Source organism: Brassica napus, chromosome C7 (genome assembly GCF_020379485.1).
Source record: "Brassica napus cultivar Da-Ae chromosome C7, Da-Ae, whole genome shotgun sequence".
Taxonomy (NCBI): domain Eukaryota; kingdom Viridiplantae; phylum Streptophyta; class Magnoliopsida; order Brassicales; family Brassicaceae; genus Brassica; species Brassica napus.
Window position 1 is genome coordinate 47,976,216 of NC_063450.1, and position 12,972 is coordinate 47,989,187.

The 12,972-nt window shown below is 37.2% G+C and overlaps 3 protein-coding genes across 5 annotated transcripts; 1 reads left to right on the forward strand and 2 right to left on the reverse strand.

The window, feature by feature from the left end:
* Window positions 1-1,810, reverse strand: LOC106403165. 3 transcript variants are annotated; one of them, XM_022707348.2, is made up of 7 exons: window positions 1,626-1,810; window positions 1,427-1,508; window positions 1,207-1,324; window positions 973-1,122; window positions 759-873; window positions 522-670; window positions 1-408 (listed from the first exon to the last, which is right to left on the reverse strand). In XM_022707348.2, exons 4-7 carry the CDS (start codon window positions 1,110-1,112, stop codon window positions 393-395), a joined length of 420 nt encoding a protein of 139 aa, XP_022563069.1. In that variant the 5' UTR covers window positions 1,113-1,122; window positions 1,207-1,324; window positions 1,427-1,508; window positions 1,626-1,810; the 3' UTR covers window positions 1-392. The 3 variants fall into 3 exon arrangements, 2 of the variants coding, with proteins under 2 accessions (XP_022563069.1, XP_048618914.1); XR_007326275.1 differs by having other exon boundaries at window positions 1-404; window positions 485-873; XM_048762957.1 differs by having other exon boundaries at window positions 1,207-1,508.
* A 55-nt stretch (window positions 1,811-1,865) lies between these two features.
* Window positions 1,866-4,198, forward strand: LOC111208120 (floral homeotic protein AGAMOUS-like). The gene is made up of 8 exons (XM_048764319.1): window positions 1,866-1,876; window positions 2,674-2,709; window positions 3,181-3,226; window positions 3,345-3,406; window positions 3,497-3,596; window positions 3,709-3,750; window positions 3,836-3,877; window positions 4,004-4,198. Exons 1-8 carry the CDS (start codon window positions 1,866-1,868, stop codon window positions 4,196-4,198), a joined length of 534 nt encoding a protein of 177 aa, XP_048620276.1.
* Window positions 4,199-6,574: 2,376 nt separating this feature from the next.
* Window positions 6,575-8,278, reverse strand: LOC111207541 (GDSL esterase/lipase At4g18970-like). Its single transcript, XM_048762958.1, has 5 exons — window positions 7,929-8,278; window positions 7,705-7,829; window positions 7,384-7,629; window positions 7,041-7,296; window positions 6,575-6,953 (listed from the first exon to the last, which is right to left on the reverse strand). Exons 1-5 carry the CDS (start codon window positions 8,158-8,160, stop codon window positions 6,730-6,732), a joined length of 1,083 nt encoding a protein of 360 aa, XP_048618915.1. The 5' UTR covers window positions 8,161-8,278; the 3' UTR covers window positions 6,575-6,729.
* Window positions 8,279-12,972: the final 4,694 nt, after the last annotated feature.

Here is a 12,972-nt window from a genome sequence, read left to right on the forward strand (position 1 = left end):
TTTTGTTCTGAAAGTGATTTCCATTACTAATTGGAACAACAACCACCACGTAGAGTTTAAAAAGGAGAAATAGAGCTAAAGAAATTTGAAAGTTTTAAAATGAGAAAATAACTAAAGAAAATTGAGTATTTTAATATAGATTCAAAGAAAATTGAAAGAAACAAAACAAATTATTTGATAAAGAGAAGACGTGGTTGTTTAATAAGTTCTCATAGTATACTCATTCCAAACGTGGGTTCTACGGTGGATTCTCATCCAAAGCAATTTGTTCTTTGGCTGATGCTTTACTTCCTGCAAGTGAACCATCAGATGTTGATGGCGCCTCTGTAACACAGCAGGTGTTATCAACTTTGGCATCTGATCCTGTTGCTACAACTTCAGGCTGCGCTGCTTCAGGGGTGCACCTTCCTTATTAATAAGGCAAAAAACACAGAGATTATATACTTTAGATAGCAGCAAATTGACATTAAGAAAAGAGACCAACATTTACAACAAAGGCTGGCGCAGGTGCAAGCTCTTACGAAGGAAAAACGCAAGAAACAGTGAAGGTTTGGTGCTTTGAAGTAAAATTGAAGTCCTTTAACTTGAGCTGGAAGGTGTAGGTATTCCCAAAAATCTCAGCAAAGGACCGAGGCAGGTCCGTGTCAACCTGAGCATCAACACCTATCCCCTGCAAACCAGTTTACAACATTGTATATGAATCATCATGGAAAAGTAATAGTAAAAGTTAATTGTTAGTGCTTGATTATAGGTTATACCACAATCTGTGCAGCCTTAGAAGCTTGAATGTTTCTCAGTTTAGCCACCTCCATATCAAAACCAAGGAAAGCCGCTGTATCAGTGGCGTCTGACACTGTCAGTATCACTCGGTACCTGTTGTAAGGGAAAGGGTAAGTCTACAACATCAGTGCCTGGAAATATATGGCATTTGCTTCTAATAAGTGGAAGATGCAAAGTTCCAAATTTTCTTACACGAGTGCAGCCACAACATTAGTTTCATTACATGTGACACATGTGAAGGAAGATATCTCTCGGAAAATTTTCTTTGAACATCCGGAGCAGCCAATATAACACCAACCCTCATCTTGCTGAATTCCGGTCACTTTAGCCATACTCAATTACCTGTTAAGTGACAAGTGCAGTAGAAGCAAACAAATAAGAAGAATAATCTCAAAGAATATTAAATTTAAATAGATCAAATTTCACCTGAGGATCAGCAATAATAACATATTGGTTAAGCTCAGCAATGGTTAGAGGTTCAACTTTTTGGGCATGAACCAGCTTTGATGAAGACGTTGTCTGGTATGTACCATCGCCTGTCAATCTGCAATGGGATGAGCATGAAAAACAATCAACAAAGCAGAAATTCAATTTCATCAGGATTAGACTGAAGTTGCGATTATCTAATCAGAATGAGGGCACTTACTTGTCAAACTCTTCTTTTCATGCAGGTGTCTCAGAATCAAAGTAGATATATGCGCCAGAAGAGGCGTTCAGAAATAACCGGCCTGACAACGCATATGGTTTTTTTAAAGAAAATGTCAGTTCAAAACAAACACTATATTGTATAGATTTGTTGAACCTATGTTAAATGAAACTACAGTGAAAAGAGATAAGTCTCTTACCCCCAACAATCTTAGGATTGATGCTGGTGGAACGCACAATTTTAGGCTCTTTCTTGTAGCTATCAAATATTTATGAAATGCAAGAGCCAAAGAATCAAACATACAAACACAAACATTTACATCCATGAAAAAAACCCAAAGATTTAGAGTCACATGGTGATATATTTAGAGTATCTATTGTAAGAAATGAAGATTTAACAATTCAAAGTACCTTTATAGACCCAGAGTTAGCATTACATGATGGGTCCCCGGTATACCGTCGGTGATTGTGCTCCTGATTGCACTTAGCTCACCAATTATATCCGAAGAATCCTACAAAACCAGTATGATGTAAGGTAAATCTAACAATTTCAGAATGAGGTCAAATAAAGAAACTGAAAAACAACAAACACTCACTTTTGCATATAATATGCAAACCAACCAGCAATCATCAGAGACGCTTTCTGCAGGCAAAAGGTCCAACTACATCTTCGCCAATCCTCCAGAAAAGACAAGAACAACTCGACTTCTGTTTAGAGCCGTCAAATCCGGCCGCTATTTGACGGAATCCAGATAGATTGAAACAAGGAAGAGGCGGGTTGGATAATTGGCTACATGAGGGGAGGCAGAGAACGGAACGCTAGTTGGGGTGGCGACTGACAGTTGAGAAAGCACTGCCCACCATCGTGAAGGAAGTTATGAGAGACGCCGAGAGAAGAGGTCGAAGGGGAGAGAACCGAGAGAAAGTCTGTCACCTCTCTCTAACTTTTTTCTCGCTATTTTGACTTAGTTGATGTTATTCTTGGCAATCGTCTTTTTACTTGTTACAACTTTACATTTTAATTATTTTCTTATATCTATTATTTTCTTCACATCATGTCTCACGTTATGTCTCATTGTTCTGACTCATAAGAACTAATGTTAGCTTTTAAGGTTTCGTATTAAAATCACTTAACTGAGCAAGTGGGCGATTTGACCCTTACAGTTATGTTTGTAAATGCTGAATTAAGCGTAAATTGTATTTTAAACTTCTAATTAACTTATTAATTCCTTAACAAAACTGTTGCAGTGTAAAAGGGACAATCGAGAGGTACAAGAAGGCAATATCGGATAATACCCCTGTTCGGGAACGCGCTAGGCGCTAGTCGGACGGTCGGGTTGGACCTAGCGCCTAAAGAGAAAATCGGGGATTAATCGGAAATTATGCGGGGCGGAATTTTTAGATGGTTTACTATGTTATAAACATGTTAATCTTTAATTGTGTATAACATTAATACATTTTCATGTTTAAGATTGTATAAAACACACAAATAGAATATATAAACTTAATATAGTGTAATTTTCATCAAAATTATGAATATAAATGATATTTTTAAATTTTAGATCAAATAAATAAATAAAAATATTATTAAAAAAAATAAAAAAAAATAAAAAAAAATAAAAAAAAATAGATTAGGCGGCTAGGCGGTCTAGGCGGAAAAAAATCGGATATCCGATTTTTTAAAACGATTTGACATAAATCGGGGCAGAAAAGTGACGCGGCCGCCTAGGCGGCTAGGCGGCCGAGTTTTAGAACAGGGGATAATACTAACACCGGAACCGTGGCAGAAATTAACGCACAGGTAACTTAAGACCACACATATGAAATCCCCCCCCCCCCCCCCCCCCCCCCCCGGGGCCCAAATTTGCGTATTAATATGCCATTTATAATAAAAAAAATTTATACTTTTTCTGTTCAAGTATTACCAACAAGAATCGGCCAAATTGCGTCAACAAATTATCAGCATACAAAACTCGAATAGGTTAATATTACCTAAATAACTTGAAATTGATTAATTAAATTATTTGTTTTTAACTATTTGATATATTAATACTTTTGAAAACTTAATTAGGCAATTGATGGGTGAGACAATAGGGTCAATATCTCCCAAAGAGCTTAGGAATTTGGAACGCAGGTTAGACAGAAGTATTAATCGAATCCGATCCAAGAAGGTAATTTTATTTAGTAAATGTTCTCCGAAATCAAATTGTTTCCTACAAAATTATTATTTATATATTCATGTTTGCTAAATTTATAAATTATTCTTTAAAATGTTTTTTGCAGAATGAACTCTTATTCGCTGAAATTGACTACATGCAGAAGCGAGTAAGGCACATCTTATTATTTCCATTGTTAATCTGTATATATATGGTAATTTGGCTCATTTCATTTGTAATGAAAGTCTATGCAGGAAGTTGACTTGCATAGTGAGAACCAGCTTCTTCGTGCTAAGGTAGATTCATATTGTCTTGATTTGTTTTAACGTCCTAACGATTCGTTTCTAAATATATAACTAGACCAAAAAATTATTAAAATAATGAAATACTAAACAAATATCTATGATATATTTGGTATATAGATAGCTGAAAATGAGAGGAACAATCCAAGTATGAATCTTATGCCAGGAGGATACGAACAGACTGTGCAGCCGCTTCAAACGCAATCTCAACCGTTTGACTCACGGAACTATTTCCAAGTCGCTGCATTGCAACCTAACAATCACCATTACTCATCCACAGGTCGCCAAGACCAAACCGCACTTCAGTTAGTGTAATAAAACAAATATTGGTGTTGGATGATCAAAGCCACTTTCAGCATTGATTTGATCAAAAATTAACTTCGTTTCATTTTTTTTCAGGTAATATTGGGTGGAAGCCTTAAGGGACGAGGAGTAAGAACCGGGGATTGGGTTAAGGAATGAGCAATATAAAGCTAATGCAGTGTTATATATAAATGTGTAATATCCCCTAGACTATATTTGCGAAGTGATTTTGCCACATGTCATTTGTCCAATCAATTTCACAAAACAAATATGACATGGTTATTGAAATTAATGACATGTCTTATAGTTTAATATGATATGGACAATTGCATTTAATATTAATTTATATTTTTGGTAAACTTTTTAAAATATGGTAATAACTCATATATTACATTTAATGTCGATTTATATATTTGGAAATGTTTTTAGAATATGAGAATAACTCACAAATCATCATTAAAATAAATATATTCAAATATGGCATTATAAATTTCGAAATATAATATAATTATATATTTTTAAATTATAAAATTTTATTACTAAAATTTTCAAAAATGTATACAATTTTTTAGAAAATAATAAAAATTTAATCATAAAATCATTATTTTCTTACATATCTACAAATTTTATAAATATTGTTTAATTTTAATTTTTGGTAATTATGCAAATTTTACAAATCTATTTAATATATTTAATTAAAATAAATAGATAAAAAATCTATCTAAGATTATAATTTCAAATATATACATGCATATTCTTAAATATAATTTTTATGTTTAATTAAATCAAATTTATATTAAAATATTGATACGAAAAGAAATTTACAATATTAATAAAATTTTATTTTTAAAATATAATTTATATTTATCTGTTAAAAAATATTTTAAATTTTTTTACACCTAGTCTATATTTATATCTCACGAGTGTTGTGTCAGTGATTTTTTTTTTTTGATCAACTGGATAATTTCTATTAAAACAGGCCTAAAGCAGTTCAAGACTGGGCCCAAATAGAGAGTTTAGAAGACATGCATGATTTAGAGAGCAGATCCGCGAGCCCATTAGAGGCCCGGGGGATGAAAGTAATGCGACAAAAAGAAAACGAGACGATAGTCGCTTCAACATCCGAAAGCACTCCGTGAAGTTCCATCGGTCGTCGAGAAGCGGAGATGGCTTGTACAAGCCCTTTGCAGTCTAATCGAAGCCAGATACTGGTGAAGTTGAGGGAGGATGCGTGGAGAAGAGCATTTCGGATTGCTAGGGCCTCCGCCATGCAACATGCTTTTGGAATTGGGTTCCCCTTGCTAGCTCTTGGGATGATAGATCAGTGAAAATCCAAACCATACCCCCTTCTCGTGTGATAGGGTTCCAAGCTGCGTCGGTGTTGATGAAGACTGTTCCTGCCGGTGGTGTCATCTGTACTTGGAGAGCCGTCATGTTGTGATTTATGTTGGGAGATTTTGATTGGGCGAGTTCCCATTCCCTCTGAGATGATATTGCTTTGGATATCGTTTAAATTGTTTATGGCGATGTGAAATTCTACCTTAAAGACATTTCATTAATGTGTATATAAGTGTATTTTTAGTTCAAATGTTTTACTTTACCAATTCATGCCCTTGTTTTTTTACATGATGGCTCCATATCTACTCTTAAAACCAGCAAATAGTGCTCATTTCAAGCCTATTTTCCATGCCTTCCTTTACAAGATTTGAAGGGAATGCAACATCTGGCTCCATTGCTACCAGGAGCTGTACTTAGTATAATCCATTTTGGGTTTCTAAATTTTTTTTTTGTTTTTGTTTTATCTGATTAAAAAAAAAAAAATTTAAAACGGAACCAATCGCGGACCGCCACGTGTCATGGGGCCCGCAAAATAGTGTAAGAAACTGGCCAAAAGTGATCCGTAATTGGCGACGTTGGTGACCGTTTTTTAAAGAAAACGTGGGACCCACACACTGATTTCATGCAGAAACTCATTTTGGGTTCCGCCATAATCACGTTCTTAGTGTCTTATCATTCGACTAGTATACCCTTTACACTTAAATTTTGTACATTAAAGCGTAACTGAACTAAAAGTTTTAATATTTAACCAAAAATATCATCAAATTACCGTTCCACTCTGGTTTTCAATTACATTTCAACTTATGTGTAGCTTGAATTTATGGGTCATATATTAGCTTTTAAACATCAAAACACTGTGCTAGGCCCGTTTTCCTCTCATGCGTTTCAAAACAAGAATATTCAAAAGGAAGTTATCATTTTCAACACGTAAATGTGTATTATGACAGAACAACATCCAGTGAAAAGTTAAGTTGGTGCTTGGTTCTTCATAGATCTATGCTAACAAAGATGGTCAAAACATCCCAAATTTTTAATCATACATAAAAAAAAGAACAGAAAATTCATGTCATTATATAGAACAATGATACATTAGCTCCACAACACAAACAATTCTTCTGCAACAACAAAAACAAGTATCAAACACAAGCAAAAGATTATACATCTTTCTCTTTCTCTCTTTGTGTGTTTGGAGTAAGTTTCATGGACTAGAGCAAAGCAAGCTGCTGGATATCATAAGGGTGAGCATCAGATGGAGATTCTCTCCTAAAAGATCGACTACCGATCACGATATTCGCTGCTTCTCCCGGATGAAACGCATCCCAGAACACAAACTCATCCCTGTTCAGACATGGAGCTTGACCTGGAAGACAAGTTATCTGTCCATTGTTCCTCCCAACTCCACAACAACCCGCGTTTGTCACCCTAAACCCTGAAACCATTAATGTAAACTAATCAAGAAAATGTCTCATGTAAAAAACGATTCATTCATGTGATGGTTAAGAGGTGAGACTCTTACCATAGCGAGAAGGGTTAGCTACCATGTCTTGGAAGATACCATAAGCATTGATGTAAGTGAACTTAGCATCTGGAGTGTTTTGGTTGAAATGGTCCACCAGAGACACCAGCTTGCTGTTAAAGATCCTGTTTGCTGAGTTGATCCTTTCGTCACAAGTCGTCCCGTCTCTGCTGTTCTGCGCCAGCTCGTTAGGGCTACATCCTATTGCGCCGATACCAATTAGCGCAAACTTCCTCGCTCCATTGTTATACAATATCTACTCCAAACCAAACAAAAAAAAAACAGAGGAAACAGAAACATTAGACACAAAAACAGAGGATATAGCACGAGTAAATGAACGGACCCTGAGTTGCTCAGTGTAGCGGTTGATAAGGTCGTTGGCAAAGGAATCTGGAGAGTACTGGTTCCCGGTGGAGTAATAGAGAGGCATAAAGTAGTTATTGAGATAGTCGTTACTTCCCAAACCAATCGAGTAGATGCATTTGCTTAGGTAATTAGCAGCTTGGTTCTCGTCTCCGAGAATGTTCACCACTTGCGACACAGTGTTCACGTGATTAGCTACTTGCCCTGCAAACGTTATTCTAGCTCCCTGAAACCAAACAATGGAAACACAGTTATGCTTCCTAGTCAAGAAACCTAAACCTAAGTGATATGAATGACTTACCAGCTGACGGCCGGTTTCTTCTCGAACTCCAGCAGCTGCAGAAGCGTAGTTTACTCCTCGTAGGATGTCTTCTCCGCTTGCTTGAGAATATGGTGTAATGTAGTCATCGAAACCAAGAAGCTCAGCTTTTCAACGAAAACAGAACAAGTTAGTTTTGTTTGTTCAGTTACATGTTTTGGAGAGAAAAAAAAAAAAAAAAAACAAGGGTGTTGTTATAAGATTACTGATGGCATCGACGGTTGTTTTTCCATTACAGAATCTGCCTGTTGGACCAAACTGGAAGTCGATACCGTAAGGGAAGTAGTCAGCTCTTGCTAAGGATTGAAGCTGATTGTTGTTTCCACTGTCAACCAAAGAATCACCAAATATGAAGTAACACGGTGCTATTGGTTCACCTATAGCTACGTTCAAGATCATAGCTACCATCATCATAATCATTACACAAACTCTAGCCATCTCTCTGGAAAAAACCTTATCCGGTAAGAGAGAGAGTGCGTGAAGAAGTGAAGAGAGACTGCTTTGAGAACGTGAAGAATGTAAATAGGTGTATATAATAGAGGTCAGAAGAATATGGAGGGAATTACAAAAGAACAAAAAAAAAAGAAAAGGAAAGTTGGAGCTTTTGATAGTTGAAGAAGCATTTAATGTCACGCGGTGATAATGTTTGTGTAGATATGTAAAGTAACTGTATAAATATGGATCTAGAAACAGAAAAAGTGTAGCAGAGTTATTAATATTCAGGGCCACCTTGTATGTAATGTGATAATTCTGTTACACTTTGCCAGAAAAATTAAGAACTTTATCTTAAGAGGGAACTACATGTTTCAATCATGATTGGATTGTTGATGGGTTATTTAAAGTATTAGGAAGTTGATATTTGAAACCAAGATTGAGATGGTGACAATGACTTTTTTTTATTTTTTTGCTAAAATTTGGTGCAATGGTGACAATGACTTACTCTTTTGTTTAGCTTGTTTTACTATGGATGGCAAATTGTAATCAAATCATGAGATGGGAGTGAGTGCCACTTGCATAATCTTGATCATGTGTCCTGTATCCTGGGATTGTGGCTATCTAACGGTTAAGACTTATCATGGTTGGGTTTGAGGGTGAGGTATGGATGTATGTATTAATTGAGGTAGATGGAAGAAACATTAAATGGGAAGAGGAAGAGACACTATGTCATGAAGATGATCATCATGATGTATAAAATATGGTAGTTGAAGTTCATAAATTCTTTGTCTTTGTTCATGCTTCTTGTTCAGTGATAAAGAAACAAAGTAATCACTTTGGGACACAGATTCAAGTTTACTGTACTTAGTAGCCACCAAAAGAATTAACAAAGACGAAATTAGAATAGGGTTGGTAAATAATGAAGATTGAATGGAGAATTTAAAGAATGATAAATGAAGTTGTTGTTATAATGTGACTTTGAAGTTTTGAAGTCAGTGATTCATAAATTTGAAGCATGATCTATCTTGTGGGGTTTTGTGACGGGGTAAGTTAGTTAAGCAGCCACTCTGGATTCTTTACCAAAATAAAGAAACCATTAAAAAAAAAAAGATAAGAACAGAAGAAATGATCATGTCTACACCAACCACATGCAAGTATTTATGAACACTACAAAGCATGAGTGTCATTTAACACTGACAATTCATTTGTTTTATCAAGAAAAATGATAAGTTTATTAATGTAGATTCTTTCTAGCATCTTCTTGGTGAATTAACAGTTTAGATATCACAATCAGGATTTAAGAGCTTTGGGGTAATGTTTTTCACTAGACTACTCAACTCGTGACACCATCGATAGCAACACTTGCACTTTGAGGCATAGGTAGTCATGTTGCTTACTTGAATCACACGGATGCCATTGGCTTGTCTTCAAAGCTCCATAAACAGCCTCTTTTTTTTGCTTTATTACCGTTCTATGATGTGCTTTCTTCCCTCACTTTCTTTATCTCCTTCCTACAATAAACAAACAAAAAAACTTACTAACTAATCAATCAAGACAAGAAAACAGAAACAGTTACTCAAGAGACAATTTGGAACCAGACTTTAGTCAAAACTACAAACATTCACTTGTTTAATACAAAACAGCAAATCTACTATTCACAGTGGATCCATGACTTCCGTTAACCTTCCTGTCGTGCTCCTCTGAGAACTTGAAAAACAAAGTCCACCATTGTGACATGTTGTGTTTCATCTCAAACGAAGCAAGTTTTAAAGCCAAAGAGACACTAAAACAGAACAACAGTAACTACAAATACTTTTTCTTTGCCTTTGCCCTGATGCAAAAACCAAACCTTTTCGCCTTCAGACAACTTGTAAGTTCGAGCAATGAAAAGTTACATAGGGCCATTGTTAGATAAGCTTGAGTTGCAAATTTATTTTCCTTATTTAAAGTTATGATTATCTATAAGGATTAGGATATTATGTTTTGTGATAATACTATGAGGATTAGGAATTGTCTAAGTCCTATATATAGTGATGCATATTGTGATGCATAGGTGTGTGAGTTTGTGATCTTGATATTGAACTTGGTGATTGAATAATAAGAAAGAACTTCTTATCGATATTGTGATTCTATATTTGGTATCAGAGCTTCAATTAACGCAATGACTGATGCAAAAGACGATCTCGTGCTAAGCAACAAAGATGTCGGAGCCGCCTCTGTTAAACTTCCAATGCTCACTTCTTCTAACTATACAGTTTGGGCTATGAGAATGAAGATAGCATTAAAGGTTAGCAAAGTCTGGGAAACAATCGACCCCGGGAGCAAAGCAGAAGATAAAAACAATATGGCCATCGCCTTGTTGTTCCAATCAATACCTGAAGCTTTGGTTCTTCAAGTCGGGGAATTAGACGACGCAAAATCTGTTTGGGATGCTGTGAAATCGCGCCATATAGGAGCAGAAAGAGTACGTGAAGCGAGACTACAAACTCTGATGGCAGAGTTTGATAGACTCAAGATGAAGGAAGCAAACACAATCGACACATTCGTGGGAAAACTTTCAGAGATTTCCTCCAAGTCAGCTTCCTTAGGAGAGACGATAGAGGAACCGAAAATTGTTAAGAAATTTTTGTCAAGCTTGCCAAGAAAAAAATATATTCATATCGTTGCTTCACTTGAGCAAGTATTGGATCTAAACTCAACAAGTTTTGAGGATATCATTGGGAGATTGAAAGCTTATGAAGAAAGAGTCAACAAAGATGAAGAAGAAGCAGTTGATGACTCTAGTAAGCTGATGTACGCAGATTCAAAACAAGAGAGCTATGGCAACAACTACAATAACCGTGGACGTGGGCGTGGTGGTCGATCGGGTTGGCGAGGAAGAGGTCGCGCGCGAGGTTCGTTTCAACAACAAAGAGACGCGTATCGGCAAGGACGAGGTGGGGGTGGAGATGCATCTCACATTACCTGCTTCAATTGTGATAAGCTTGGTCACTATGCTACAGATTGTCCCGATAAGCTATTAAATCTTCAAGAAACTGTCGAGAAGAAGGAGGAAGACACACATGAAGCTGATGCTCTCATGATGAATGAGGTAGTTTACCTTAATGAGAACAAGGTGAACCCTAAGAGGTTTGAGGCAGAATCTGACACAATGGATGTGTGGTATAATGAGGTCGAAGAAGAACTCGATAACGGCAACAATGGCAGCAGCGAAGAAGACGAAGTCGAGCCATTACCTAGACGATCAACAAGGATCACCACCAGACCCTCATATCTCGATGATTACGTCCTTCTTGCTGAGATAGAAGGAGAGCGACTGCTGATGATTGTTAACGATGAGCCTTGGGATTACAATGAAGCTAAGAAGATGAAAGTTTGGATTGATGCTTGCAAGGATGAGATCTTCTCTATAGAGAAGAACAATACTTGGGATCTTGTTGAGCTACCGGATGGTATAAAGCCAATAGGCTTGAAGTGGGTCTTCAAGATCAAACGCAACGCTGACGGGACTATCAGCAAATACAAAGCGCGGCTGGTAGCTAAAGGTTATGTTCAAAGGCATGGAGTGGACTACGACGAAGTGTTCGCTCCGGTGGCTCGTATTGAGACTATACGGTTGATTATTGCGCTGGCTGGTTCACATGGTTGGGAGATACATCATCTCGACGTCAAGACCGCTTTTCTCCACGGAGATCTGAAGGAGGAAGTCTTTGTGAAACAACCTGAGGGTTTCACGGTTGCAGGAGAAGAACACAAAGTCTATAGACTTAAGAAAGCCCTGTACGGTCTACGGCAAGCTCCGAGAGCATGGAATATAAAACTTAACATGATCTTGCGAGGCTTAAACTTCCAGAGATGTTCCAAAGAACCCTCTCTTTATCGTAGAGAAGAAAATAAGGAGCTTCTCATCGTGGTAGTATATGTTGATGACATGCTAGTCACCGGCTCTTCTCTACGAGCTATACTGTAGTTTAAGAAAGAGATGGGAGCTAAGTTCGAGATGAGTGATCTTGGGAAGTTGACGTATTATTTGGGAATAGAAGTCTTGCAGTATGACGGAGGCATCATACTCAAACAGGATAGATATGCGCGACGGATCCTTGAGGAATGTGGCATGAGCTCGTGTAACCTAACACATGTACCTTTGGAACAGAACGCACAGTTCTCTAAGGCGAATGACGAGGATAAGGTTGATGAGAAGGAGTTTCGCCGGAACATTGGGTGCTTACGCTACTTGTTGCATACACGACCGGATCTTGCATTCAGTGTTGGAGTCTTGAGTAGATATATGCAAGATCCTAAGGTATCACACGGAGCTGCAATGAAACAAGTTCTTAGGTACCTTCGAGGTACTGTCTCTCTCGGCTTGCGTTATGAACGGGGAAAAGGTACTGGTTTGTTAGGTTACAGCGACAGTTCATGCAATGTAGACATAGATGATGGTAAAGGCACAACAGGACATATATTTTATTTCGGTGAGAGTCCTATAACCTGGAGCTCGACAAAACAAGAGCTGGTAGCTCTTTCGTCGTGTGAATCAAAATTTATGGCTGCAACAGAAGCTGCAAAACAAGCTATTTGGTTGCAGGAATTACTAAGCGAAGCTAATGGAGAAGCTAGTAAACGTGTGGTCATTAAGGTTGATAACAAGTCAGCAATTGCGCTATCAAAGAATCTGGTGTTTCATGGACGAAGCAAGCACATTCATAGGAGATTTCATTTTATAAGAGAGTGTGTCGAGAATGAGTTGGTTGAAGTTGAACATATTCCGGGAAGTGAGCAAAAGACGGATATCCTCACCAAATCACTTGGTCG

Excerpts from the sequence above, each read along its gene's own strand:
- LOC111207541 (XM_048762958.1), bottom strand. The coding sequence starts at position 8,160 with ATGGCTAGAGTTTGTGTAATGATTATGATGATGGTAGCTATGATCTTG. Across the intron at positions 7,830-7,928 it reads AACAACCGTCGATGCCATCA|CTGAGCTTCTTGGTTTCGAT; the intron begins GTAATCTTATAA and ends TTCGTTGAAAAG. Across the intron at positions 7,297-7,383 it reads GCTACACTGAGCAACTCAGG|ATATTGTATAACAATGGAGC; the intron begins GTCCGTTCATTT and ends GGTTTGGAGTAG.
- LOC106403165 (XM_022707348.2), bottom strand. The coding sequence starts at position 1,112 with ATGGCTAAAGTGACCGGAATTCAGCAAGATGAGGGTTGGTGTTATATT. Across the intron at positions 874-972 it reads AATGTTGTGGCTGCACTCGT|GTACCGAGTGATACTGACAG; the intron begins GTAAGAAAATTT and ends CCCTTACAACAG. Across the intron at positions 671-758 it reads CTAAGGCTGCACAGATTGTG|GGGATAGGTGTTGATGCTCA; the intron begins GTATAACCTATA and ends ACTGGTTTGCAG.
- LOC111208120 (XM_048764319.1), top strand. Across the intron at positions 2,710-3,180 it reads GAGAGGTACAAGAAGGCAAT|AGGGGATAATACTAACACCG; the intron begins ATCGGATAATAC and ends GAGTTTTAGAAC. Across the intron at positions 3,407-3,496 it reads AGCATACAAAACTCGAATAG|GCAATTGATGGGTGAGACAA; the intron begins GTTAATATTACC and ends AAACTTAATTAG.